The 27,976-nt window shown below is 42.7% G+C and overlaps 1 protein-coding gene across 3 annotated transcripts in view; it reads right to left on the reverse strand.

The window, feature by feature from the left end:
- The window catches only part of PDGFRB (platelet derived growth factor receptor beta), a 75,920-nt gene that overhangs the window by 19,959 nt on the left and 27,985 nt on the right, over positions 1-27,976 (reverse strand). The window contains exons 1-12 of one of the 3 annotated variants that reach the window (XM_088662010.1): positions 22,364-22,581; positions 22,041-22,123; positions 17,879-18,151; positions 16,797-17,063; positions 16,135-16,277; positions 14,714-14,888; positions 13,550-13,742; positions 12,153-12,268; positions 5,184-5,310; positions 3,304-3,509; positions 1,455-1,549; positions 319-451 (exon numbers count right to left, since the gene is read on the reverse strand). In XM_088662010.1, the coding sequence (XP_088518136.1) occupies positions 319-451; positions 1,455-1,549; positions 3,304-3,509; positions 5,184-5,310; positions 12,153-12,268; positions 13,550-13,742; positions 14,714-14,888; positions 16,135-16,277; positions 16,797-17,063; positions 17,879-18,151; positions 22,041-22,123; positions 22,364-22,395 (1,843 nt within the window). In that variant the 5' untranslated portion in view covers positions 22,396-22,581. Of the gene's footprint in view, positions 1-318; positions 452-1,454; positions 1,550-3,303; positions 3,510-5,183; positions 5,311-12,152; positions 12,269-13,549; positions 13,743-14,713; positions 14,889-16,134; positions 16,278-16,796; positions 17,064-17,878; positions 18,152-19,797; positions 20,013-22,040; positions 22,124-22,363; positions 22,582-27,976 lie in introns of those variants that run through there. The other 2 variants (XM_035105655.3, XM_060271638.2) reach the window with 2 other exon arrangements.

Here is a 27,976-nt window from a genome sequence, read left to right on the forward strand (position 1 = left end):
ATAGCACGCCACAGCTTTCTGGTTCCCCCTAGTGGTGCATTGACCACTAGATTGGAAGTTGAGTTAGTGCTGCAGCTATTGAATTCTGCTATGGAAACTTGAAGTGCTTTTTCTGTGTACTGCCCTCCAGTATCCAAATGCAGAGGACTGAAGAAGGTGGCTCTACGAGGGACTACGAAAATTATTCCTCATCTTCTGTAGTTTTGGAAGTTGTAGTCCAAGCAAGACATGGAGGTAGTAGTCCTGGAACAGATCTGCCCATAGTGGCACTAACCATTTAAGCATGAATCCTTTCCCATGGCCTGTTCTTCCCCTCACCTAGCACAAGCTTGTCTCTGGGAACCTCCCAGCTGGAGTCATACGGAAGCTGCATGGGGTCCACATAGATATATTCATGTCCATCAGAGCTGACTGACTCAATCACCTTCCAGCGGATTTCATAGCGAGGCTTCTAAGGAAAGGGAAAGGAAGGTGTTAGAAAGGGCTGGGCTGTTGGTATCCAGGAAGCCTGGCAAGATTAGGTGTCCATGTAGTTTTCAGTAAGCACATCCACATATTTCCCCAATCTCCACATATCAAGGCCTCTATCTGAGGGATGGTTGCTGCCTCTCCAGGAAGGCTAATCAGCTTTGACATTATGTGATGACATTATAAACACAATGAACACAGAATTATGCACACCTAAGCCTTTTTGAAATCAATGAGGCTTAAGTGAGCACAGCCATTCTGAAATGTTCTATATCTATAGCTTTATCTAAAGTCTACCACGGAACAGCCACATGAAACCACTTCCATTGCTATTTATCATCTTATCAAAAGGAAGTACTTCCTCAAATTTCCAAATGTCCATTCGAATCCTGAAACCTTCCATTTTTACTAACTGGTGAGGTTTTTTTTTGTTTTTTGTTTTAAAAATAAGTTGGCAATTCATAATGGAGGAAAATTGTTTTACAATCTGGAAAATATATCGTGGGTCTCCTACTAGCTCTGGTGAGTAAGATTCTCCCACAGACGTTAGTGGATTTTCTGGGAATAATTCCTTATTTGTATTCCAGGCTTATTCCAGATGCCCATGCCTAAATCCTTGCCTATTGACAGTTCATAGTGGTAACTGAACTCCTTCAGCGTAGCAACTATTACCACTGGATCCCTGAGGTTCCCTGTAGCTGAATAGCTAAAGTTTCATGGTTAATCAGCCAACCCACCAGGAGCACAGGAACATAGAAAGCTGCCTTGCACCAAGTCAGACTATTAGTTCATCTAGTTCAATATTTTCTACACTGACTACCAGCAGATCTCTGGGGTTTGGGTCTGGAGTCTGTCCCTTCAGGCCCTTTTCCAAATGGTTGAACTCATTCCGTCAAAAAAGGCTTAACAGTAGGGAAGTCATATCACTACCAGGCTCTTTATAGGACTTTCACTGAGACACCGAAAAGAGTCAGGCCTGCTCTTACCTTTCGCCACACAGCAACGAGGATCACCAGGAAAAGAAACATGAGCACCAGCAAGGCCAGGATAACTGAGATGATTATCACTTTGAAGGGCAAATCTGAAACATTAAATGTATACAGAAACATAAGGTCCCATTCTAATTTATAGAATACCAAAACTCATTTCATTTGCTTAGATGTATATTTTTAAGCCACTTTTCAGCTAGAGATGCTTACAAAAAGAGAAATAAAAAGAATAGGCCATTGTTTAAAAAACAAAAATGCATAGACACTGCCAGAGGCTCACCTTACATTAAAACCAGAAACAATGAGCAAACCTGTAATCCTTCCCCACTCAAGAGGAAAATGTCGAGAACTGAGTGGGCAGTGCTGGGACACTCAGGGACATTTGAAGGTGGGTCTTGTGTGTGTCTGATTCTGAAGGTCATGGGTTGGAGTCAACTATCTTTTTACTCAACAGGCTTAAGTTAGTCATGGCCATTCATTTCAGTGGGTCTGCTCTGAGTAAACATTAGTTGACTACAACCCCATATATCCAAGCAAATGCCCAAACAGGATTTTTATCAGTGTAAATTACCTGCTTGGAGCTATCCAAGGTCCTGCAACTCCTGCCAGATACTAATGGGAAGCCACCCTACATATCTGTCATAATCTGTGGGGTTCTACTCTGATCACAACAAGACACCATTATGGACATTATTATTTTTTTAAAAAAAACATGACAGAGAGGTGGAATGGGACTGCAGGTGCCTGACCTCTATGCATTCATAAAATGTCTGAAAAGTACCTCTGCCCTGCATGTACGTCTGAGCATATACATCTCCAAGCCCTAAGTGGTTATTTTACATCTTCCTCTGCAGGAATGTCTTGTGTGACTGACTCACCACCATATGCCCAAATCCCCATTTCTCAACACAGGCTGACATCTCTGGTACTTCTCATCAGTCTCTGCAGGTGTGTGGCATATTATCATTGAACATTAAGAATAACTGGGATGTGGGCATGTGCCAAAACAATCGCATTGACTGTTTTGTCACATACTCAACTTCATTGCTCAGCTTGGTCTCCTTCAGAGTTTTGTAAAGCAGCTCATATAGGGTCGTGGTGATCACACAACAAAGAAGCCAGAGAAGCCATAGCTATGCAGAGAACAGCAAAGGATCGAGAAACATAATGCAACGTTGCAGAATGTTGCCGATTGCTTTGCTGCCTTACCTGGTATGGGAAGGACTGTAGCACCATGGCAGAGCTCATGCTTTGCACGGAAAAGGTCCCAGGTTCAATTCCTGGCATGTCCAGGCAGGGCTTGGAAGGGCTCCTGCCTGAATCCCTGGGGTGAGACTGTGAGTAAACAATGTTGAACTAAATGCACTGACTCACCCTGTGAGGGATTAGGGGGGGGGGGGCGGATGGGAATAAAATAGAAACATTTTAAAAGATTGTACATTCCCATCCCCTTTGCCTTTCTCAAACCTTTTATGGTTTGGGACACACAGATGATAACTGCAGTCAAAAGGAATGGTTGTGGCAAGCTTTGCAGCTTATGGACTGATGGAGAGGCACTGGACCTATTGCAGAAGCTAGGCTATGCATTTATCACATTCATGCTTCCCTGTTCAGTATTTTCTCACTCACTTAACACCATCTGCTTTTGGAACTACAGTATGCCTCTTCATTTTCTCTTACTGTGCTTTTATAACGTCTGCTCCTGTGAGTTAATTTAAACGCTGCCATATAATTCTAGGGATAGCAGATGGGACACATGGCATAAGTCGAGGACATGACGATGTTCCTAAAATCCTACACTGAAATAAACATTGCTGTATTATACAAGACATGCTGTGGAACTCACTGTCTGGGACTAGGGTTATGTTCTGAGTATCCGCGCCCAAGAGGTTTTGAGTAGCACAACTGAGGAAGACCGGCTCATCTACTCTGTGGAGGTGCAGCTTGCTTGTCACGATGTAAATCCTCATGTCATCTCGGTAGGTGGTGTTTGTTTCCAGAACCATCTCTTCAGAGGCATTCACCAGGATTTTGGTGGCTTCTGCATCACACCTGTTGTTGAAGATAATCAGCCAATGGAAGGCAGCCCAGCTTCTTCAGATGTTTGATTCATTCATGCTCCATCTGAATTGCTGCAACCCAGTCCTTTGCATGCTTACTTAAAAGTAAGTGTGTATAGGATTGTATGCTAGGTCTAGCTGGAGACATTCAGTGCAACATTGAGTATGACCCTGAAAGAACATGATGTAGCCCCCTTGCTGAAGCTGCATCTGGTCAGTGACCACCTTGGAACACCATGTGCACCACCCTGTATTCCATGAGGGAAGGAAGGCAGGATATAAGTGTAATACAACATTTTTTATTGGGGTTGATCTGCAAGCTGAAGAGGCCTGAGACCATCTTGGCCAGGGGTCGGCAACCTATGGCTCATGGTCCACAAGCGGCCCACAGGGGTCATTTAACATAGTTGCCAAGTTATCCATTTTTTAAAGGGATTTTCCCTTATGCTGAATAGGCTTCCTCGCGAGAAAAGGGAAAACTTGGCAGCTATGCATTTAAACGGCCCCCGAGTTGCCCCCGAACTGAGCCACCTGCTCAGTGAGTCCCCGCACACTGCGCTAAACCAACACAGCGCTGAGCAGGGACTCACTTCCGCGGCGCCGGAGATCGCGTCTGCGCATGCACAGATGCCGGAAATCGCATCTGCGCAGACACGATCCAGCCCACAGAACGATCTCCATGGGAGTGAACCAGCCCAGGCGAGGTAAGCCTTGCCGACCCCTGATCTGGCTGTGCGTCACAGAAAACCTGCTCCCTGCCTTGCAGGCCTTTTCCACCTGGCCTTGACGAACTCCAGCTACAAAAGCTGAGGCTGCTGAACAGACTCTGGGATGGGGTATTGTTTGAGGGTTTTATGGGGGTGTTGTTGCTGCTATCATTAATTTTCCGTATCTATATTTTAAATCTTACGATTTATGTGGAAATGGTTCAGTTTGGTTGTATACTTTTTGATGTTTTATTTATTGTTTGTTACTACTTTTGTTACATTGTAATTATGTATTTTTTTTCCTTGTTGTAAGCCTCCTTGAACATGGTTTGAACTATGGAAAGGCAGCATACAAATAAAATTATGTATGTATTTAATTCAAGTTCAAAATTTTTGGAGTGCTGAAACTGTGAAAATAGCTATATGAAAAGCATGGTCACTGGAAGCTATTAATCCTTTTAATAGGGGAGTCAGGTGTTGTAGCCAAAACTGATAAAGTAGAGAGAGGTGTATTGACATGCTTAGGCGAGGACTGCGGAAGTAAAAAACACTTTTTAAAAAAACCTGTAATGGGGCATAGTAAAACAAAAACAGCCTAATGAGATCTGAGCGGGATCAGTACTCACAGAATGTTGGCTGTCACTTGGAAAAGAAAAATGAGGGCAAACAAGAGGTGATGGAAAAAACTGCTAGAGAAGGATCTGGCTGCCTGGAGCACTGAAAAGGAGGAGTATTCCATCCAAACGGAAGGTGAGAAATATTGCAACATTCTGTTGCAGACCCCCATCTGCCATGCACGTATTTCAATCCTTTGATGAGTAGCATGCCTATTGGAATCCATTCTCTGCGTTATACAGTTATTGAGACTCCCATTCCATCATATTTTAAATCCATCCTATGCTACTGGACATCCCAAGCACAAATGTACCAAACAGGCCCTTCGGAAGTGATCTCCTTACCATTTGGCATTATTGCAGGTATACCAGGCAACCTCTGGCTGGGGCATTCCTTCTGTGATGCAGGTCACTGTTTGCTCCCCACTGGTCGTGTTGCTGTCCTCTCTCAAATGGGTCACCTTTGCTGGTACTGGTTATATTGGAGGAAAGAACACAAGAGAACAAGGAGCTGCTTAAAAGGTAGGAAGGAGGTGGTTGGAATAAACAATTCTCAGAAAACATACCCCCACCTCTGCCACCCGAAAGAACCATTTGTATTACAAATGATACTATTATTGATAAATACCCAGAATCAGAAACATAGTAGTCCAATTTGAGTCCCTAATTTTGATGGTGTATATATAAACATCCCATTTCCTGATTTCCCATCCTAATAATCAGGGCATTTACATGTGTGCTGAATTTCAGGCTCAAACACATTGAAAATTACCCTAACAATTGTGAAGCTCTCATGAGTCAACTGGTTACAGAGAAATCCTGTGCTTTTGCTGCACTGTAGGTTGTTAATGCTGGTGTGTGTGTCAATATATAGTTGTGATCCTGTGCACTTACAGAGGACAGACAGAGCAGCACCCATTATAGGACATTTGTGACCTTCCAGCTGCCCAACCCTTGAACCTACGTAGTCATATGCACCAAGCCTTAGGAGCCACTGTACAACAGTGCAGGTTTAACACACATGAGATCCCAGGTTCAAAGCCTACATGTGGTCACGTGGTAGAACAGGCTGGGGGGGGGTCAGAGGTTAGAACAGCAAAGCACCATAACCAGTCAGAGGAAGTAATTCCATGGACTGACTTGTGGATGCTTGTCATCCTTCCCACCTCCTTGATCCTATTCACCCACATGTGGTTTTCCATTGTCTGCTGCTTATTGCTCCAGCAGATCTTATTATGCATTTGCCCCTCCAGCCTTCATTTCAGGCTAGATCTACACACCTATTTATTTATTTTTTAAAAAACGCTCTGAAAACGATCTGCCAAAAAAACAAAACAAAACCATTGTAAAGCTCACAATTTAAAATAGCATTGAGTTGCGATTTCAGCTCTACAGCGCCACCCGGCGCCACAGTATTATAAAGCATTTATAACGCTGTCTTTTGACTAATGTAGCGGAGTCTTCACACAGTCCGATTGTATAGTTCACCAGGGAGATGGTGAGATACCAGGAAGCTGTCCTCTTGCTGGAGAACATAAGACCAGCCTGCTGGATGAGGCCAATGGCTCATATAGTCCAGCATCCTGTTCTCACAGTGGCCAACTAGATGCCCATGGAAACCTGCAAGCAGTCTGCCTACATGCAATTTCCAGCAACTGGTATTCAGAGGCATAATGCCTCTGACAATGAAGGTGGAACATAGGCATTGTGGCTAATAGCCTTGTCCTCCATGAATTTGTCTAATCGTCTTTTAAAGCCATCCAGGTTGGTGGCCATCACTGCCTCCTGGGAGAGTTCCATAGTTGAGCTATCTGCTATGTGAAGAAGTACTTTCTTCTGTTTGTCCTGAAACTGCCAACATTCGGCTTCATTTCATGCCCATGAGTTCTATTATGAGAGAGGGAGGGGAAAAAAATTCTCTATCCACTTTCTCCATGCAATGCATCACTTAATAAACTTCTATCGTGTCGCCTCTGACTCACCTTTTCTCTAAACCAAAAACTCCCAAATGCTACAATCTTTTCTCATAGGAGTACTGCTCCATCCCTTTCATCATTTTGGTTGCCCTTTGCTGAACCTTTTTTGAATCCTACCTACAACATACTTTGTTTTTTGAGGTGAGGCAGCCAGAACTGTACAAGGTATTCCAAATGCAGTCACACTACAGATTTGTATAGTGGCATTATGATATCTGCAGCTTTATTTCCAATTCCTTTCCTAAAGACCCCGGGCAAGGAATTTGCCTTTTTCACAGCTGCCACACACTGGCTTGACATCTTCATTGAGCTATCTACTACGACTTCCAAGGTCTTGGCCTTGGTTAGTCACTGCCCATTTAGATTCCATGAGCAAATTTGTGAAATTAAGATTTTTCGCTCCAACATGCATCACTTTATACTTGCTTATGCTGAATTCCATTTGCCATTTTAACACCTTTTCACTCAGTTTGGAGAGGTCCTTTTGGAGCTCTTCACAATCTTTTTGTTTTAATGACCACAAACAATTTAGAATCATCAGCAAACCTGGCCACCTCATTGCTCACCCCTATCCCCAGATCATTTATAACAAGTTAAAAAGCACAGGTCCCAATACTGATCTTTAGGGGACTCAACTTTCTACATCTCTCCATTCAGAAGCTGAATACAATGAATACCCAGAGCTCTGGTGGGATGTGGGAGTGTCAAATACTTTAGGCTAGGGATGAGGAACTTGTGGCATTCAATATGTTGTTGCTGAACTCCTGCTCCCACCAGCAGTGGCCAGGAATGATAGAAGTTGCAGTCCTCCCAGCAACACCTGGAGGGCCAAAAGTACTTCATTCCTGCCACAGACCCTCTTCCATTAGGAGCTCCATTGTGAAGGTGGGTACAGGTGTGTGGGGGGGGAGGGAAATCCCTTTCCGCTTTGCGTTATTATCACACAGAAACAGTTGTCAAACAAGCAAATTTTTATTGAACAGCCACAGTGGGAGAATAGCTTCAGAAATAAAGATGGGCACATGGGGTTCCCAACTTTCTTATTCCAGCAGGGCTCCTGGGCCTTTGAAAGCTGCATGACACACAACAGAGTACCAGGAACATATTTTGCTGTTACTGCATCCGCATCCTAGAGTGTGACTGCACCTGCTACATGGCTGTCTGAGAAGCAGCTTGCACAGGTACAGAAACACTGTGAAAGCAAATGATGGTAATCCCATGTGGAAACAATTGCATTCACTCCTGTAGCTGTTGTTGTGGCAGGTCTTGCTGCAGGCCTCGATCACAGCCCACATTCTGCTGGACTTGGAACCAGACTAGCATCTGCACCTGTTGGGAGAGACACGGGGGCAGTGATGAATGGTCAATAGAGGGAGTAATGGTCAATAGCTATGTTGTTCCGGTGCCCAGATGCTCAGCAGGTGATTGTGAGCAAGTGACGAAAACAAAATGCTTTAACCTTAGTGCTCTTCCACGTCCCATGCCTCAGGACCCCTCCCCCCCTCAGGACCTGGATATGCCTGACAACTGCATTCAGAGACTCATCTGAATGCAGACACAATGGTCACAGAAACAAAACTCACCTATCCCATGTAGGGGAGCTGTAGTGGAATTCTGGCTGCTGCTGTTGTTTATTCCTCTTCATGTGCCAAGTCCTGATCCTGCAAAGAAAAAGAGGCCATGTGTTTTTGGCCAGAAGCAGCTGCTGTGGTGGTTGAAATGAGTACTTGGTTTTCTCCAGCAGAAATAGCTGTGCATTCTGCTGCCTTCACAGTGCCTGGTGTAGTTTTTCCTCCCTATTTTACGCTGTGTGCCCTGTGTGGGATAAAGGTAAAGGTAAAGGGACCCCTGACCATTAGGTCCAGTCGTGACCGACTCTGTGGTTGCGCGCTCATCTCGCATTATTGGCCGAGGGAGCCGGCGTATAGCTTCCAGGTCATGTGGCCAGCATGACAAAGCTACTTCTGGCAAACCAGAGCAGTGCACGGAAATGCCGTTTACCTTCCTGCCGGAGTGGTCCCTATTTATCTAGTTGCACTTTGATGTGCTTTCGAACTGCTAGGTGGGCAGGAGCTGGGACTGAGCAACGGGAGCTCACCCCGTCGCAGGGATTCGAACTGCCGACCTTCTGATCGGCAAGCCCTAGACTCTGTGGTTTAACGTTTAACCCACAGTGCCACCTGGGTCCACGCTTTGAAATTATAAATCTGTGCTATCCAGAGTCATCTAACTCTGTATTATATTTGGCAGTATATACATGTTATGTATGTTTCTGGTCACCTCACTTAAAAAATAATATCGTAGAGCCGGAAAACATTCAGAAAAGGGCAACTAAAACCATGAAGGAATTGGAGCATGAGCTGGGACTGAGCAACGGGAGCTCACCCCGTCACAGGGATTTGAACCGCCGACCTTCTGATCAGCAAGCCCTAGGCTCAGTGGTTTAACCACAGCGCCATCTGGGTCCCCCTGTGTGGGATAAATTTGTGCTATTTGCTGAGCAGCGTAAAAACAAAACTGTGCCGTGATAACTCCCTGAAACAAGATATAGGTAAGGTGAAGAAACTCAACTAATAATTCCTCAAAGAAAAATAATAGATTTAAATGTTCCAAAAGAAACTTTGATATAGAAAAGAAAGAAATATCCCAAAATAACCTCTAAATAAAGTAAAGCTTGACGAGTGCCGGCTAAGTGACTCGTTTCACTGGAAAATACCTGTTTCCTCGGGAGGAAAATGTTAAGGGGCTGAGAAATATCATTGCTCTTCGAAAAGTTTAAATAAAGGGTTGCAAAAGCTCTCCTAGTTGTGATGGTATGTCTCCATTGTTCAGACTGCTAAAAGGTGTTACTGATTCTTGGCTTATATACCGAATGGAGCTCCATCTCTTAAAGGGCTAGGAACAATTAATTGTCTTAGGGCGTGTCAAAGGACACTTTCAATAGTAAAATACAACAAACTTACATAATGCTGGTTCTAAAATGCTCTTAACTTGGAGAGAATTATAGAGGAATAATAGTAATGAATATGATTGTAAAGTGAAAAGGAACTATCCTTGTTTGTTATCACAGTAAAACACTGTAAGCGCTCTTGATCTGAAACCTAAATCCAAGCTAACTTCTTAAATAAAATGATGTTTGTGGCCATATATTTAATGTTCTTGGAATTAATGAAAATGGGTCTTTACAAGAAGGTTCTTAGTTCTGCGGAAAACGATGCGTGGAGGCGTACTCGGACAACCTGGGACTTCTTGTAGGATGTGCCAGTGTTTTCTAATAATTCTGGCTATTGAGTTGGATAACAGGGTAAAATCTAAGGACCAGGTTAGTAGTTGATCTTTAGGTTTAGAACATTCCGCAAAGAGGGTGTATCTGGGCCTATTGTGTGCCCTTGCCTGTGCTGTTCTTATTATTTGCTGAGAACTAAGAACCTGAAAGATATTTTAGTACATGCGGATATGACCAGCGAGAGCCAACCTCAGCCAAGTCAGATCAAGGGTCATTTTAAATGCAGTCATTGTGCCATATGTAGCCTAACCATCGAACAAAAGGAGTTTACAATCTCTAACACCAATAAAGTGATTCAACTAGATACATTTACAAACTGTAATTCTAGGGGTGTGGTGTATGCCATCCAATGCAAATGCAACCTATGGTACATAAGGAGCACAATAAGAATGGTAAAGACTAGAATATTGGAGCACAAAAGCTGCATTGCAAACCAAATTATAGAGGCACCGCTCACGTCACATTTTATAAGAGCGAACCATAGATCTACAGACTTCAGGTGGTTTGTTATCTACGAGTCACTTAGCCGGCACCTCGTCAAGCTTTACTTTGAGGTTATTTTGGGATATTTATTTCTTTTCTATATCAAAGTTTCTTTTGGAACATTTAAATCTATTATTTTTCTTTGAGGAATTATTAGTTGACTTTCTTCACCTTACCTATCTCGTTTCAGGGAGTTATCACGGCACAGTTTTGTTTTTACACTGTTTATACCTTTCCGTGATTGTCTTTTTTGCCATATTTGCTGAGCAGCGGCAATGGGCGAGGTGGGGTGGAGCCACCCTCCCAACACTGCTTATCTGAGATAGTGGAGAGAGAGTGGAGAGATTAGGGCCATGCTGGCACTGGTGGGTCTGCTACCAGCATTCCATTACTTCCACCCATCCATATGGGTCTAACCCCATTGTCATCTTGACTTGTCATAGGCCTGCGCAGATATGCTACAGTAATGCTGGCATTGCAGGTATTGCTCCGTAGCTTGATCCCACTATATATGTCTCTATACTGCTGCTGGGAAGGGATGTTTACCAATATGAAGTTTCCAGCATTGTGAGGAATTGGGAACATGGAAGGTATGTCATGTCATGTGCAGAATTTGTACTTTGAGCCATGGACTTCCCCTTCCTTGCTTACCTGTGTGGAGAACTTTGTCTTTGCATCCTCTGTTGCAGGAGTGAAGCAAAGTTTCCCATGGGGTGTTTGTCTCTGAAGTCCCAAGGCGAAGTTATCTGCAAGGGTTTTTGCTCTCTATTGATCCAGCAAAGCAATTCTCATGGACTTTGCAAGTACACCGTGAAAGAGAGAGGAGAATGAGAGGGCCAAGAGAGATTGGCATGGACTTACCTATGAAAATGTTCTAGAATGCTTGGCTTGCCATGTTTAAATACACCTGTCACATCGGCAGGCCCATTCATGTGCAACACTCACACAGTACTGCCATACACAACTGCACCGCTGATCGCAAGCATGCTAAAACTCCACATGTATGGATGCCACATGGGGTGGCAGAGTAAATGCATATAAACATGAGCACAGGTGTAACTTTTGCATGAAAAATGTACCCACTCTTTCTGAGTGCTTAATACAGTAGAGCAAAGTGGTCAGAGACTTGATGAAACATGAACAGCCTGACAAAGTACATTTTCCTTTCCTAAGCTCTGCGAATAGAAACCTGCATTCAGTTAATCCTCCAGTCCAGAGTCTTTGGCAAGGTCTGCAGTGCAGTGGGAGGGAGTCAGGGATGTAAAATATGCACCACTCTGATTTTATTGGTGTGCCTCTGTCATCAATGCTGTTCCCTACAATTGGTTTTTGTTTGTTTACTGTGCTATGGCTTTGTAATTGTACTTCAAAACCATAAAGAATATTTGCAAGAAAAGAAAAGAGACTCATTTGTTCAGTGTTACAGAAGTGAGTGCAGTGTCAATCCCTTTGGCAGTGGGACAATGCTTGTTCCCTGCCCTTGGCATTTGTGTTGCTTTTGTTTAAATGAGCTGGGTTGATAAATAATCGCCTGATGCAAGATAAATTTTTGCAAAGAAATCTGCTCACCATTAATCTGTAAGGTGAAGGAGAGCTCTTTCAAGTCATCTTCATGGAATGCTCGGACAGTATATAAACCTCCCTCACTCTGTTTCACCCTCACAAGGGTTAGAGTAGTATGGTACCTGGAGGAATCAGAACCTTATGTAAATTAAGTTGCTGGAGCAGATGATCAACTCAGGTAGAAGCAGGAAACCTGCTACAGTTAAAATGGCATTTCTGCCAAGTCCCTTCGATCAAACTAAGTTTGAAGACACTTGTGAAATTATTGGAGCAATCCAGAAAATTGCCCATCGTGGGCTAAAAGAGACTTATTTCCCCTTTCTTTCAAGGTAGGAATTTTTCCCCAACTATACACAGAAAAGGAAAGCCACAGTGCTTTTGAAGCACACCGTAGTCACAGTACTTGCTCTGTCATCTCTTTCCCATCCTGGTTTGTTCATGCAGGCTGGCAGGGCATGTGTGTGACCATGTGGATCCAGGTAATCCTTGTATGAAGGGATGGTCCCTGCCACTTTGAAGGAGTTGGTAGTGTATCCACCCCAGAAAAACACGATCCCTGGACTCTGAGGTACCTGACAACTACTGATTGGTCACTAAGATCCTCTTTTTGGGCAAGGTGCTCAAGAGGGGAGTGGTGGTTCAGCTGCAGGAACTTTTGGAGGAAATTGATTTGGACCCATTCCAATCTGGTTCAGGCCAGGTCTCGGGCCAGAAATTTACCTGGATGCCATTTTCTCTGAACAAGATTGCCAGTGTATGAGTGATGGTGGCGCCTACCCAGGAACTAGCACATTTCATGTACCATCTGAAGCTGGTGATAGGCACTCTTTGCCACAGAGGAGACTTGGGCCTCCATGTGAAAAGGTGCTCCCAATACCCTCAACAGCATACCTATTCCTTCAGAAGCAGTGCAACCCCTTCTAGAAAAAGGCAAAATCCCCAGTTCCTAGACCTAGGAACCACTCAGACATAGTGTCTCTGCTTTTAACAGGATTCATTTTGTGAGCCCTCATTCACTGCACCCAAGCAGGCACTGGTTCAGCTTGTGCACAGCCTTAATGGAGACTCACAGCTGGGTGTGGTCAGGATTGTGCGCCCCAGATCTCCTGATGACTACTCCCAATGGCTTCATAGATGCTAAGTAGCATCAGGGATAAAATATTGCCTTGAGGCATCCTGCAGCTATGTTGCTAGGGTGTGGCATAGACTCCCAATACCATTCTTTGAGACTAGTCCTGCAGGTAGGAGCAGAACCACAACAGATCAGTACCTTCAACTCACAGAGATGTTCTTGGAGGATGCAGTGGTTGACAGCATTAACAGCCACTGATAGATCCAGAAGCAGCAACCAGGGTTACACTCCCTGGCTGATTTTGCTAGCTCATCTGACAGCAGACACTTACTTGGTTTCTGAGGAATTCCTGGTGCTGATGGCAAATTCACTGTTGCTCTCTGAAGTCAGGGGCTGATTATTCTGAAGCCAAATGATGGTTGGGCTTGGATACGCCTCAATCAGCACATGGAAGGTGTGGCTTTTGTGCAGTTCAGCAGAAACTGTGTCATTCAGAATAGTGTGGAAGGTCACAAAGCCATGCTCTAGATAAGAAAAAGTGGGAGAGAAAATTCACAGGTAAGCTGAGTGGCTTTGACTTTACCGTCTTTCCAGCTTCCTCTTTCAGATCTATGTGCTCTGCAGTTTGAACAGCTGAACAGAAAGCAAAGTGACTGAGTGGGTAGGAAGGAAATAGGATCAAGTTGAGAGATCAGAGGAAAACAGAGTGACCAGCAGGGAGCAAGGGGAGAATGTAGGGTGTCACAAGGGGAAAAGAGAAAGAACAGAGTCTCCAAGACAGTGCAGGTGCACACATGCTGGATCCAGTAAAACGGATGGTTTTAATATTGCACTTCTTTCATGGGTTACCACCATCCCACCATCAAGTCACGGCTCACATCTGTTTCTTAATGGAAACAACAACAAAATCACAGATCTGACACTTTCCAATGCTGCCATGGTGCAAAAACATGATTCTGAGGCTTGGATCCTTAGGAATCCTTGTAATTTTTACAATTCCTCTCAAAACCATCATCAAAATATAGGCCACCTTTGTGTACATAGGTGTGTTTGTCACTTCTTGGTGGTTTTGTTGTCATTTAATATAAAAACCATGAATACATGTGAGGCTCTGTGTTTTGGAACAATGCTTTTGCGCTACTCAGAAACACCAGATCTGTGATTTTAACGGTTCACCAGTGCAAGCTTTGCAGGGAACCCACTGATAATTATACAGTTAAGAGGATGTACTTTAATTCTACTGGATATCCAGACCCCATGGAAAAGTGTTCATGTTTTATGCTTTTCTGTCTGTTGATGCATGACCGGGCTGAAAAGGGAAATAAGTGACCAGAGGGAGAGGTGCCACCAGGCCCCACAAAGGTTGGCAACTCCTTGGCAAGATAATAGTTCAGTAAAATAATCAAAGCTAAAAAAAAAAAAAGGTTTATAGAGTCAGTTCAACACCATCTAATTAAATTTCACCAGGCTGATGGAATTTTATATACAAACATACCAATCACTCTGATAAAGATGCTTTGTGTTTCTTTTTGCCCATGATAGGTGTCAGTGGCCTCACAGATATAATCTCCTTCATCCTCCAGCTCTGCGTTGTGGATGGTTAAGGTGGTACTAGTATCACGGCTGCCCCTTGTTCCAACATCGGTCCATGGTTTTATCTCCTTGCCTACCTGCAGAAGAATGGCAAAAAGATTTCAGTGGTACCTCTACTTACGAATATTTCTACTTACGAATGGAGCTCCGTCCGCCATCTTGGATGCGGTTTAGATAGGATTTTTTCTACTTATGAATTTTTAGATAGGATTTTTTCTACTTACGATTTTTTTCTCCCAATGCATTCCTATGGGATTTGACTTACAATTTTTTTCTACTTACAAATGTGCGTTTGGAACGCATTAAATTCGTAAGTAGAGGTACCACTGTACATGATGTAAATAGCGCTTAGCATTACAGGAGTTTTTTCAAGTGTGTCGAAGGGTTTGTTGAGCCATGCTCAAATGATTGAAGGTAAGAGCATAAGAACGTGAGATAAGCCTGTTGGATCAGGCCAATCGCCCATTTAGTCCAGCATCCTGTTCTCACAGTGGATGACCAGGTGCCTATGCAAAGCCTGAAAGCTGGATAATGCCCCTTGCAGTGGAGGTAGAGCATAACAATCATGACAACTAGCGACTGATACATAGGTAAAGGAGCCTCTATATTCAGGGATGTGCAAATTACTTCTCTGCTGTTCATATGGCACTTGTATTTGGCATATATTTTCCATCTATTTTCAACATCTGATGTTGAAAGGCCCTTAGAAGAAAGCACCATGGCAGTGTGCTAATACAAAAGTAATAAGGCAGCTTGGTATGCCTTTCCCCATACTTCCACTCAAGCAGCAGATTGCATTCACTCTTTTATTTATATTTTGCTTTAATAGGAGTATTTATATACTACCATCTCATAAAGTAACAAGGCAGTGAACAGCAATGGAGGGCACTTCATTAATGAATTCATTAATATTTCCATCCTATCCTAGGTGCTCATGGAGTATTCAGTTATCAAATTATTAAATAATATTTATATGTTACCCTGTAACCATGTTCTCAGGGCATTTTACCACAAAAATCAAGCAAGTTAACGGTGCAATCTTACGCATGTCTTTCTCGGAACAGACTTACTCCCAGGTAAGTGTGCATAAGTATGCAGTCCCAAAATAATTACTGATTGTGGGAGGGAGCATCCACATTTGGCTTTGTAGCCCAGTTATTACACTCAAACAGTTGCCTCTCTGCTGTAATGACTGCCCACCCGTCTACAGAGAAGACAACATGGCAATTAGTCCATCACTTGTATTCTGTCCAGTCTGGATGAGAAGACAAAACAAACCTCCTCTCCCTCCCAGCCGCTCCCCACCCCCAGCCATTTACTTACCTTCTGGCCAGGATAACTCCAAGTATAATTGACCAGATCAATGCCTCTCACTGCACAAGTCACGCTGATATTTTCCCCTTGTTTCAAAATAGTTTGCACAGCACTGACAGTGACATTGATGACGGAGGTAGGAGAAGAGGAAACTGTAAAGGGGGAAATTTCAAATTAGTATGAAAAGAAGCCAAAATTACAGGAGGACAGATTCACGTGACTGAAAATGCACATGGGATGTGCACCGAGTTCATATTGCTGGCTTCATGGTTGTTGTATGATTATTCCTTTGTACGTTAAGTTTAATTTTCTCTCCATGAAAATCCTACTGCCACCTCTTCCGTCAAAAAATTAATCTCAGCATAGGCTGAAGAAAAAATATGGCAACACAGTGGAGTAATACATCAGGCAATTGTTCCAGGTGCAAAGCACACTGAACACTCTGTGGACATGGCCAATTTTAATTGAGCAGGTCCACTTCCAAAAGGTTGCCTTTCACTTTGGGCAGGAGGGTGAATTGGCTTCATCTGCTACATGTTGTTCAATGGGTGAGACAACACCAAAACACAAAATTAGGCTGCTGTATTTCAGTACAGAAAGACCGTAACTTTTAACTGAAGAGCAACTCCTTTGCCCACATTAGATGGGGGAAGTATTATGAAAAGGTTCACCTTGGATGCTGTACACATAAAATGTTTCAGAGTCAAACTCCTGCTCGTCTAATGTTGCCCTGCAGATGTAGGACGTGTCTTCAAAGTACCCCTTGAAGCCTTGTTGTGCAAAATAAGTGCTGGGGATTGGGTCATCAATCTTCTTTTCATAAAGGGTCACTCTGGTGTTGGGGTCTGTCACACGGCATGGGATAATGTCTTCGCCGTGGCCTGTGGTGAAAACAAATGTGTCCTCTTGGCTGCTAGGTAGGAATGGCAAAGAGGGGTCTATAGGTAGAAGAAGGTGGAGAGAAACCAATTAATTATGCAACAGCACAGATGATATTCAGTAGCAAGAATAAAAAAGCTGAATTCCTGACATAAGACATTTGTAAATTGAACGATGAATAAGCGTGAATTAGAAGAGACTCAGCATAAGGCTTAGTGTTATTGGAATAAAGGTAAAGGTAAAGGGACCCCTGACCATTAGGTCCAGTCGTGACCGACTCTGTGGTTGCGCGCTCATCTCGCATTATTGGCCGAGGGAGCCGGCGTATAGCTTCCAGGTCATGTGGCCAGCATGACAAAGCCGCTTCTGGCGAACCAGAGCAGCACATGGAAACGCCGTTTACCTTCCCGCTGTAGCGGTTCCTATTTATCTACTTGCATTTTGACATGCTTTCGAACTGCTAGGTTGGCAGGAATTAGTTATTGGAATACTACAGTCCTATTTTCTCTCTAGCTCGGACAAAGCAGTGTTTCCCTCTTGTCAGACTGGAGTTGTTGCAAAGTAAGATTATATATATCTAAATTAAATTGTTTCTTTAAGGAGGGCCATCTCTGGAGATGGTAGGGTTCTGTGGAAACTGGACATGGTAAAGAAAAGAGGAATGGGGCTAGAAGCACACTGTCCAGTTTGGATTGTTTGTTTCTTGCATATGCCACAAAGTTAAAACCTGTAGCATTCACAGTCCCAAACCACACCACAGACCACCCTGTCACCTTTCGTCAACATCCTCCTATATATTCTAGTCTTCCAGATCTCCATGCATGCACACCAACCCAGAGACTTAAAAGGAGCAAGGCGCTGCAATCACCAATACCTGGTACAAAAATGTAGATGGCTTTTTCCTCTGTGGCTTGTTTGTAGAGACAGGAATATTCACCCGTATCATAGCCAGTCACATTCCTGAGTGTAAGGATGCTAATAAAAGTGTTGTCCCTTCTCTCCAGCCCAGTGTCTAATACGTGTTTGCTGTCCTTTTTCCAGTAAATCTCGTTCTGCCCTGAGCATATCACAGAATAATCACTGTAGAGACTGAGGATGACTTCTTGGTCATTAGGAGAAATCTCCATGGAGCTGGTTTGTGGCAATCCTTAAAGAAAAACAAATAATAAGAGAAACACTAAAGTCCCACAGTTCAGAAGCTGAGGTGGTGGTGTTAAAACTTGTTAGCCGCTTGTTACCCAATGGTCTCCAAGCAACTTACAATACATGGCGGTAGAATGTGCAGTGGTGAATTCAGAAAGCGAGATCGGAAATGGAAGCAACATATTAATCATTAATAATTAATTCATTGTTTTAACTCTTGAATTGCATGCAAAGCTCAACCACAATCCTGATTGTTTTAGTGGTTCTAACACACAGGTCAATCACAGATGTTTCATGAAAATTCATAGGCATATATGAGATAATCAACCTCTTTCTCCACCTACTATTTCTCAACCAAAAGTGAGAGCCTGGTGTTGGTCCTTAATTGCTTTGTTATGGCAAAACCAAACATTATAAAGAAAACACAGATTTGCTCAGTGATGATTATATGGTGTGAATGGATATTAAGGTTGTAATCCTCTATGCACTTACCTAGAGACAGGTACCATTAAATTAAATAAGATTTACTTCAGAGTAGACGTGCATAGGATTGCACTGTCAGACATCAGCACAGGGCCATAGGCAGGCATAGGCAAACTCAGCCCTCCAGATGTTTTGGGACTACAACTCCCATCATCCCTGACCACTGGTCTTGTTAGCTAGGGATGATGGGAGTTGTAGTCCAAAAACAGCTTGAGGGCCACGTTTGCCTATGCCTGGCCATAGGAAAGCCACAAGATAATGCATATATTTTCTTCTCCTAGAACATTTAATATTCTGGCTTTTTAATACTGAGCTGAAGAAGGGGAGACTCATAGGAACAAGCTGCATTTCATTGCTCTTTTCTATCATGTACCAGTATTTAAAAGGTGAAGAGTCTTCCATGACACTTATTTCCATTATGTGATTTCATTAGCAGGTTGCGTTGGATAGATCTAGTCATGTTCCCAATGTGAGAGGAAAATCGCAACAAAACTAAAAATAAAATTGCTAGGAAATCTTTCGGAAATGTTAAGGTAGACAATGTCTTCCTGAATTACTTCCTATGAGCCCATCACAGCTGCCAGCTTCCTAGCTTTTGCAGAGAGGTTTCCCAATGATACTAGAGAGTGGAAACAGCCATATAAGAAGGATATGCTATACGCCACTTAACTGTCCTCCTTCACATTGTGTAATTGTGCTCCCACAGTTATTATACTGGTCATGGAAGTACAACAGTCACAAATCATTTCCTATTGCATAGGACAATGAAAGGAGAGTGCAAAATGCTGCAGTTTAGAAATGTGCACTGCAGCTTGTACTTAAAAGGCAGAAAAATTCTTGCAGATTTATCACCAGACTATCTCTCCATGTAGTTCAAAACTCATCAATCTGAGCCTCCAAAATATTGATAATTTTATTTATTTATGATGCTTTTCAGTACCCTGCCTTTCTAGTAAGAAGTGGCTTACAAATGTTAAAAACAATGAAATAATACACAACAAAAATGGAAAAATATAATAAAGGGACCCAAAGTATTTGACTTGAAAGACGTGTTGTTGTTTTAAAACAAATGAACAGCCACCCTGATCTGCTTTTTAAACATATTTTGCCCACATCTAAATAAATAAATAAATAAAGTTCCCCACAAATACAGCAACAGAGACTTACTATGCTCAGGACGTTTACAAAATAACATGAATAAAATGTGTAATTGTAGCAGGGGAAAAACAGGATGTTGAGGGACAGCAGTGGAGACTGTGAAGCAGTAAGTTTTAAGCGTGGGCATCTAGGAAGCAGTTCTGGCCTTGCTCTTGGAGCGTAAAGAAAGTGAAGGTACTCATGTTGTTTCATTTGGTGCCAAGGCACAAAATCTTTACTTTGAAGGTCGCTTGCCTGAAGGATGTCAGAGAGACAGCTTCTTCAGCTGCTAGAAAACCTCTGCCAGAAATCTTCCATAAGAGATCCTCACAATTTGCAAATAGGGATGAACAGATCGCTTTATTTCTGGTCTGCATTAGTTTGCATGTGCTCCATTTCTCCATTTAATCTCCAATTTTAAAATAATTCAAAATTCACATTTTTGAATGTATTTTCTAATAAATATACATTTTGAACCCCCCCCCTCAAAACACACATTTCTAAATGTATTTCTCCACCTTTATATGCATTAGGGTATATTTTTTAATGCAAGAATGGTGCAAAGCCTGGGGGATAACTGTGCTCCAATCTGCATAATAATCCAGGAGATGTGGATCAGATCAGTTCATATTGAAATTCACAAAAAATGGATTCATTAAACATTGCTGTTTGTAAGCGACCAAGGTGAACTCAGTCCATCCAACAGCAATGGCAAATTCAAACGAAGCGCTTCACTGAGTGGATGTGGCAGTCGGCTAATGTCTGCACATAAAGCTGCTTTTAAATAACAACAACAACAACAACAACAACAACAACAACAACAACAACAACAACAACAACAAATTTATTATTTATACCCCACCCTTCTGGCTGGGTTTCAGGACATGGCAGCATGATGAAAAGCTTACAACTTTACTATGCACAAACAAACATTTCTTTCATCCCACTGTCACTTCTGATAAAGCAGGTTTTGCATTTTTTTTTTGACGCAATACCACAACATCTTGAAAAAAGCAGGAAGAGTATACAGCAAACCACTAGAAGCATCTCTTTTTTAAAAAATGACTTAAACTTTCTGAAACCCCCCCCCCCCGAATCTTTTAATTTGGTTTAGCTGCTTCTGCTTAAACACGGGGTATTTTCAACTTCCCTTTCTGATAGCAACCCTTATATGCCCCTTAAGATCTCCCTAAAGGTTTTGGATCCTCTGTGGCAGCAGCCCATTCCACCCCGTTTTGTTTATGTATTGTGATAAATGTGGTTCTTATCAGATTGAATCATTTTGAATTGTTTCATTTACAAGGCAGTGAAATTACTTTAAAGAGAGGTGGCATATAAATGTTTTAAATAAATAATAAACAACAGAATAAATGATATTTATTTACTTTTGGCATTTATTGACGAAAAGAGAACATTTAAACATTAAACTAGTACATGCTCAAGAAACCCTCCAACCTTCAAGAGAGAATTTGAGAACCTGAAGTCCTCCAGATGTTGTTGAACTCCATTTCCCAGCCTGCATGGCCAATTGCCAGAGATTAAAGGGGTTGTAGTCCAGCAACTTCTAGAGGGCCACAGGCTCCCCATTCTTGTTTTAGGGGCTATCACTGATAAGCAAAATTAGCCTCTCCCTTGCCTATACAGAAGCACATTGCACATACAGTGGTCCCTCGACTTACGGACTTAATCAGTTCCGAATGCACATTTGTAGGTCGAAAAGTTCGTAAGTCGAAACGCGGCTTCTCATAGGAAAAAAAAATATTCAGAAAAATTCGTAAGTCGAAAAAACCGCATGTAAAAATTCATAAGTCGGAAAAACCGCATTTAAAGCTTCCAACGGTGTAGAAAAATTCATAAGCGTGCGGCCATTTGTCCCGTTCATAAGTCGAAACGTACGGATGTCGAGTAATTCGTAAGTCGAGGGACCACTGTACTTGGGTTCATCCAAGCCTCTGTCTTCAACCTAAATCTAGTTCCTCGTAGCTGTTATAAATGGAATTGTGGGCTGCATATTTAGTCCTGTTTTGTGAGTTGTACAGGCCTGACAAGAACAGGAAAATGAGCATGTTGCAGCCTATGAGGGGAAAAAAATGTATTTCTTTTAAATGCTACTGTGTCTGCACACTAACACTGCATGCACATGGCTAAGACGGGGACATGTCTCAACAGGAGAATTGCCATATCTGCACCTCCTTTTCTCTTCATCTGTCCTGTGCACCGTGGGGATTCCTCGAGCAGTTCACACAGACACACTGAGCCATGCGTTTGCTTACCTGTGAGAAAGAACAGCAAGAAGACGAGCATCTTCAAAAACAGATGCCGCATCATGGGAGTTCCTTTTGTAGCAAGCAATGCCCTGTTAAAAAAGCAAATTCTTGTGAGTAGAAAGCTGGAGAATACCCAAGTTCCTTTGGAGAAAACATGAGATTACAAATGTGACAAGCAATTCCACAGGAGACATCTTCTCCCTGTAGACTTAATTACTAAGATCCTCTTTCTAAGCCCCAGACAGGGACCACCAGTGTAGGTGGAAAGAGGAAATCAGCAAGGGAAATCCAAGGTAATCAAAAGTTCAATATGGTTTTTGGCTGCCAACCTTTTGACAATGAACATTGAAGCAAGCCTCATACAGAAGGCAAGTCCACAAAGTGCAAATCCTTGGACTGGTCACACACTGGATCAGTTTTGGTGAACAGCCAGCCTAGGCTATCTTCCTCCACACTATAGGTTGGTTGTGTATTGAGTGCATGCTGATTGCTGAAGATCCAAACAGAGTCTGCAGGGATTGCTCATAATTCCTCAGCTTTAATTTTGGAACAGGGTTAGCATAGGATCATAACCACAGCATTCCAGATTAATGAGCTATGAAGCATCTTGTGCCGACTCATGGTACTTCCTGCGTCATCTAAGGGGCAATTTATTTTACCAGCTGGATATAGTAGGTGTACAGAGTGTGTATGTTTGAAAGCACTACAACTCATTTGCTTTTTATATACCGTATGTCTTCTGAGCAACAACACTTCTCCTGTACATGTGAGGATTACTACTGGTCATAACACTTGGGGTTTATACAGTGATTTTTTTTTTACAAGCTTAGCAAATTATAGAACTGTGGAGTAAATTCTTTTTGTTCCCACTTTACAGATGAGACAGTGAGCCTGAATAATATGGAGGCTTACTCAAGGCCACACTCTTTATTTAGGAATTGGCTGTAGTACATTTTGCTATGTTCTTATGAATATTCAGAGTGCCACTCACGGTACTTTTAGTAAAATAGTGAATGACTATGAGCAGGACAGCACATCCTGTATTGCCGCTCAATGCAAAACAGGAAGTGCCAAAACCTGCCCTGCCCTGCCCTGCCGCACCACCCACTAGGCCACCTTCACTGAAGTGGTGCTGTTTTCCAGCAAGATCTCACTGAAATCCTGTGAGATGTTGTGCACTCCACAATATCTTGTGAGATTTTTGTGAGATCAGCACTTCCGCCTGTGTGTGCCGTGCCACGGTGTGCCGTGCCTGGTTATGTGATTGATGTCTAATACTCAGTTTCTATAAACCCTTTTTAAAAAAAATCAAAAATATATGGGGCAGGGTTAGATAAGGATTTGCTGTTGTCATCCATTGATATGATATGGTGTATGACAGATTCTATAAACACAACAACCCAACTTTCCTAAGCGCAGTGGCCAATTATAAATTCATTGTATTCTTATGACTCTTTGAAAGTTGTCACGACTCTTCAGGGGACAAGCCCATGGATTCAGAGGAAATATCATTGCCCTATGTTCCCACTGCACCAGAAGCTTCAGCATAAGCAGAGCCGGAGTTGCCAGCACCTCCCTAGTCTGGTGAGTTCATATTGCCTCAGTGAAACCATCATTTCCCCGGTTGCTGAATTGGGCTAGACCCCTTTAAATGAAGAGGCTTTGAGCACTGGAAGGGGAGCTCACCACCCTAGAAAGAGCTGCAACTCTATTTAGGGCTCACTTTGTGTTTGCCTGCCATTGAAGCATTTTGAATTTGCTTGCATGACCTTTCAGCCTGAGCTTTGCATGGAGCTATCCAGGGTGCTGCTTGCTTTGCTTGAACTTTGCCTTGCTGGAACCTGACCCTTACCTTATTTGGCATTGCCTTACTAGAACTGGAATCTGGCTTTGCCTTGCTGGAATCTGAATCACTCACCCATATCCCTACCCACCACCAATACTTGGGACAGAATCCTATCTGGCTGAGACCACTGAAAGAATAAATTCCAATAGACAGTTGGTGTAATTTGTACGCCCCTTCCTGTGATATGTTTTCCTTTGCAAAATGAAATATGTGCCCTTCCAGCATGAAGAGATTAGTACATCGCAGATTTCAGTTTATACAATCTGTTTATCATATTTCTTGTGTTAAGTATGTACTGAATATTTTTGCGAGGTTTTTTTTTAAAGGCTTTGTTTGAAGAAGACATATTCAGCCATAATTCTATCATTCCACAGTTCTAGTGACTAGAATTATGGAACTATAGGGACACATGTTGGCCTGCAAAGAAGATTCCTCCCTTGTGAGCTTTCTTTGCCTCCACCATCAGCAGCAAAAGGGCTGGGCTGGGGTCTTTGTACATCACTCATCCATAGTGACCCCAGTGACCCTTGCTCGTAATAGCTCGATGAACTGTGATTGATTGATTGATACCACATGCCCAGAGATGGCAGCAGTAGTGGCAGCAGTTTAACTGGGGAAAGGGCTCTCAAAAATATGACTCTCAAAAACATCTCCTTACCCCTACTCCCCTATGTACACATATTTGGGTATACGTTACACTAAACCCAATGTACATGCATACTTTGCATAGGATTAGAATATTACTATTTCTGAACAGAAACAAGAACTTCTCCACACCCCACAAGGACTAACTTTCATATCACAATGGTAGCTTGATAACTGTATAAATGTAATGGGGTGAGAATCTCATTTATAGGGAAATACATATTCATTCAATTTTCTTACGCACAGCTGCTCCCTTTATTCCCATAGGATTCAAAGGGAGGATATTATTATTATTAGTAGTAGTAGTATTATTATTTATTTATACCCCACCCTCCCCGGCCAAGACCGGGCTCAGAGCGGCTAACACCAAATATATAATACCTTAAAAACACAAAATCAAATGATTGGTTAAAATACAGTTCAAAATCACATTTAAAATCAGAATAAAATTAAGTGGGAACCCACGAATCACAGCCGTAGGGGTAAGGAATATTAAATGTCCACCAGGCCCACCCACCCGTGCTCGTCTCATATGGGCCAACAGAAAGAGCCAAGGAGGCCACTTACATACAGAGTCCCACAGAAAAAAAGGGGGTCAGACTGGGCCCGGACCAAAGGCCTGGCAGAACAGCTCAGATATGATATATAGAATAGTCTACTATAACCCCTAACAGCAAACCAGATTGAGCTTCGCTCATTAAAAATACTATCCTCTTCCTCACAAAACCCTAGTTCATCCCTTGTGCTGGGGGGGAAATGCTTGGAAAAGGAAAACCACAGAGACAAACAAACAGAAAGGAGAATGTTCCACTTGCAAAAGAACAAAGAAGATGGCAAATTCCTGGGAAATTAAAAACGCTTGAGGGGAAAAGTTGGCTAGGACTGCCATGAGATATATCGCAACTTGTTCAGCAAGAAGCAGCACTTGCTGTAACTGTCTGCCCGAAGAGAGCATGCCCATATCATATACAGAAATAACATTTGTGGATCTGATTTTATCAGCAAAGGGGGAGCACGGCTGAGGAGTACAGTGTTCTCCTCCCTAGTGGCTTATTCCCCCAGTTTTCTTCCCCGAGTGCTCATCAACCTGGAATGGGGACTATGCAAAGGAACCAGCACCCTTCACTCGCACACCTGCTTGCTATACCAAAATTGGATTCTTCTCTCCGTTATGTGATTCGCACAACTCACCTCAAGAATATTGCAGCCGTGATCATTAGCTCCCTTCTCTTTCCTGGTTTTAGCCTATATAAAAAGTTTTAAATGGTTTAAGCCCCATATATCGTCAAGACTAGGTCCTCCCATATATTCCATTCCAAGCTGTAAGATCAGCCAAAAACATCTTCTTTCTGATACTGTTTTCACACAGCAATGAGGCATTCTCTGTGGCCGTTCCCTAGATATGGAATAGTCTCACCCTGCAGGTGTAATCAAATCCAAGCAGAGTCATATCAGTCTGGGCTGGCTTTCAGAATGAAGGTGGAAGAAGGTGCACATAGGTGGCTTTTAATAATGACATCTCACTCTTAAAAAAATACGTATTTTTGTTATCTTCTTGAGCTTTCAGGTTGAAAAAGGCTAGAAAAACAAAGAAGCAAATAAATATTCTTTTCCCAAGAAGTAGGGCCTTTCCAGACAACTGTTTCATAGGAATGTGCAGACATCACTCAGCTGCACAGGAAATCCAAATGTTTTCGCTCCAGATAGTACATCAGTTGTGGGGAAATTTCATTTTGCAAGCCCTCCAACCACAAGTTAATGGTGCTGGGAAATGCAACCCCCTCCTAGGCTCCCCCGCTCCCCCGCTCTGCTAGTGGATGTCATGGGCAGCTGATGGACGGTGCCCATGGCATCATTGGTGACCAAAGGCATACTCTTGCTCATTGCTGCTCATGGCATTGTAAGAACCTTTTGGAAAGCTATTTGCCCATGTTAAAATTGCTTTTCTACGAAGCTGAGCTTTCTCTGCCCTACCAGACTATCAGGTTCATATAAGCTTTACATTTAAAAAACATAATAATCCTGGTGAACACCAGCACCTTTCCTCACTGCACTTTCATCCCCTGCCCTCTAGTTTCTTCCTATTTTATTCCTCTTTGGCTCTGCATTCCTCCTCTTCAGTAATCACCTCTGCAGCATGCATGTATTCTGGCTTCTTTTCTTTTTTTAAAAGGGGGGGTGGAATAGCAAACAGGCACAGTACAGCGCTATTTCTCACTGCAGCAAGGAGTTAATAGTGGGACTAAGAAACTGCATTACTAGTGCAAATCAAGCCAGCACTATGTTACCATACTAACATAAGTATTTATTTATTTTACTTTAAAAACATTTTTATGGTCCACAGGATGTGGTTCTCAAGTAGACTTAATCAGCTTTCCCCCTGGAAATTAAACAGTGATCCTTGCCATTATGGCTCAGTCACCAAACTTTATCCTCGTGAGAAAAGTGACGAGTTGCTGTTCTCCAGTGCACAGATAAAAGGCTGACAAACAGGAAATACCTTAAAGCCTAAACCATTTAACATGTCGTACTTTTGAACAGCCAGGACCATAAAAGTGAATGCCACAAATAAATCTGTTTGAGTGCAATCGTATACTGAAGATTTGCCAGGTGGGAAGGCTATGGGATTTGGTAGGCCGCACTATGGCTGCAGAATGTCAGATTCTGCACTGCCACCATGTCAGAAATCCCAGTTTATAATATCTAGATAGTAATAGGAACTCAACTACAGGCCAAACTAAACTTTATGTTAAGCATACTGTTTGGTGATAAAAGTTTCCACATTTTAAAGTTAAAGGGTAGCTATTGGTGGTGGGGATCAGGATCTAGACCAGGGGTCAGCAAACTTTTTCAGCAGGGGGCCAGTCCACTGTCCCTCAGACCTTGTGAGGGGCTGGACTATTTGGGGGAGGGGGTCAACAAATTCCTATGCCCCACAAATAACCCAGAGATGCATTTTAAATAAAAGCACACATTCTACTCATGTAAAAACACGCTGATTCCCGGACTGTCCGTGGGCCAGATTTAGAAGGTGATTGGGCCAGATCCGGCTCCTGGACCTTAGTTTGCCTACCCATGATCTAGACTATGGTGCAAAAGGATGGGAGTTTAACACTTTCCAGTGTGAAACTTGCTCCTGCTGAAACTGCTATTTGGCACATGAGGGAAGCTTTTATTTGCAGCTGCTGTTAAACTTGATGAAGAAATAATAATTAAAAGTAGTACTAGTAGTAGTAGCAGCAGCATATTCAACATAAAGAGAAGTAGCACTAGTGTTAGCACTAATCTGGATTTACTGGACAGAATAATGCAAAAAGACAGCTTTCTTCCTGTGATGGCATGAGAAGCAAAAACTAAACCAGAAGTCATGCCAAAATCTTACACTACATCAGCAGAGCTCCTAAAGACTGTGCCAGGCCTGGCTGCAAGACCTGCTATTGAACCAGTACGT

The sequence above is a fragment of the Zootoca vivipara genome, chromosome 2 (assembly GCF_965207765.1).
Source record: "Zootoca vivipara chromosome 2, rZooViv2.hap1.1, whole genome shotgun sequence".
In the NCBI taxonomy this organism is placed as follows: Eukaryota; Metazoa; Chordata; class Lepidosauria; order Squamata; family Lacertidae; genus Zootoca; species Zootoca vivipara.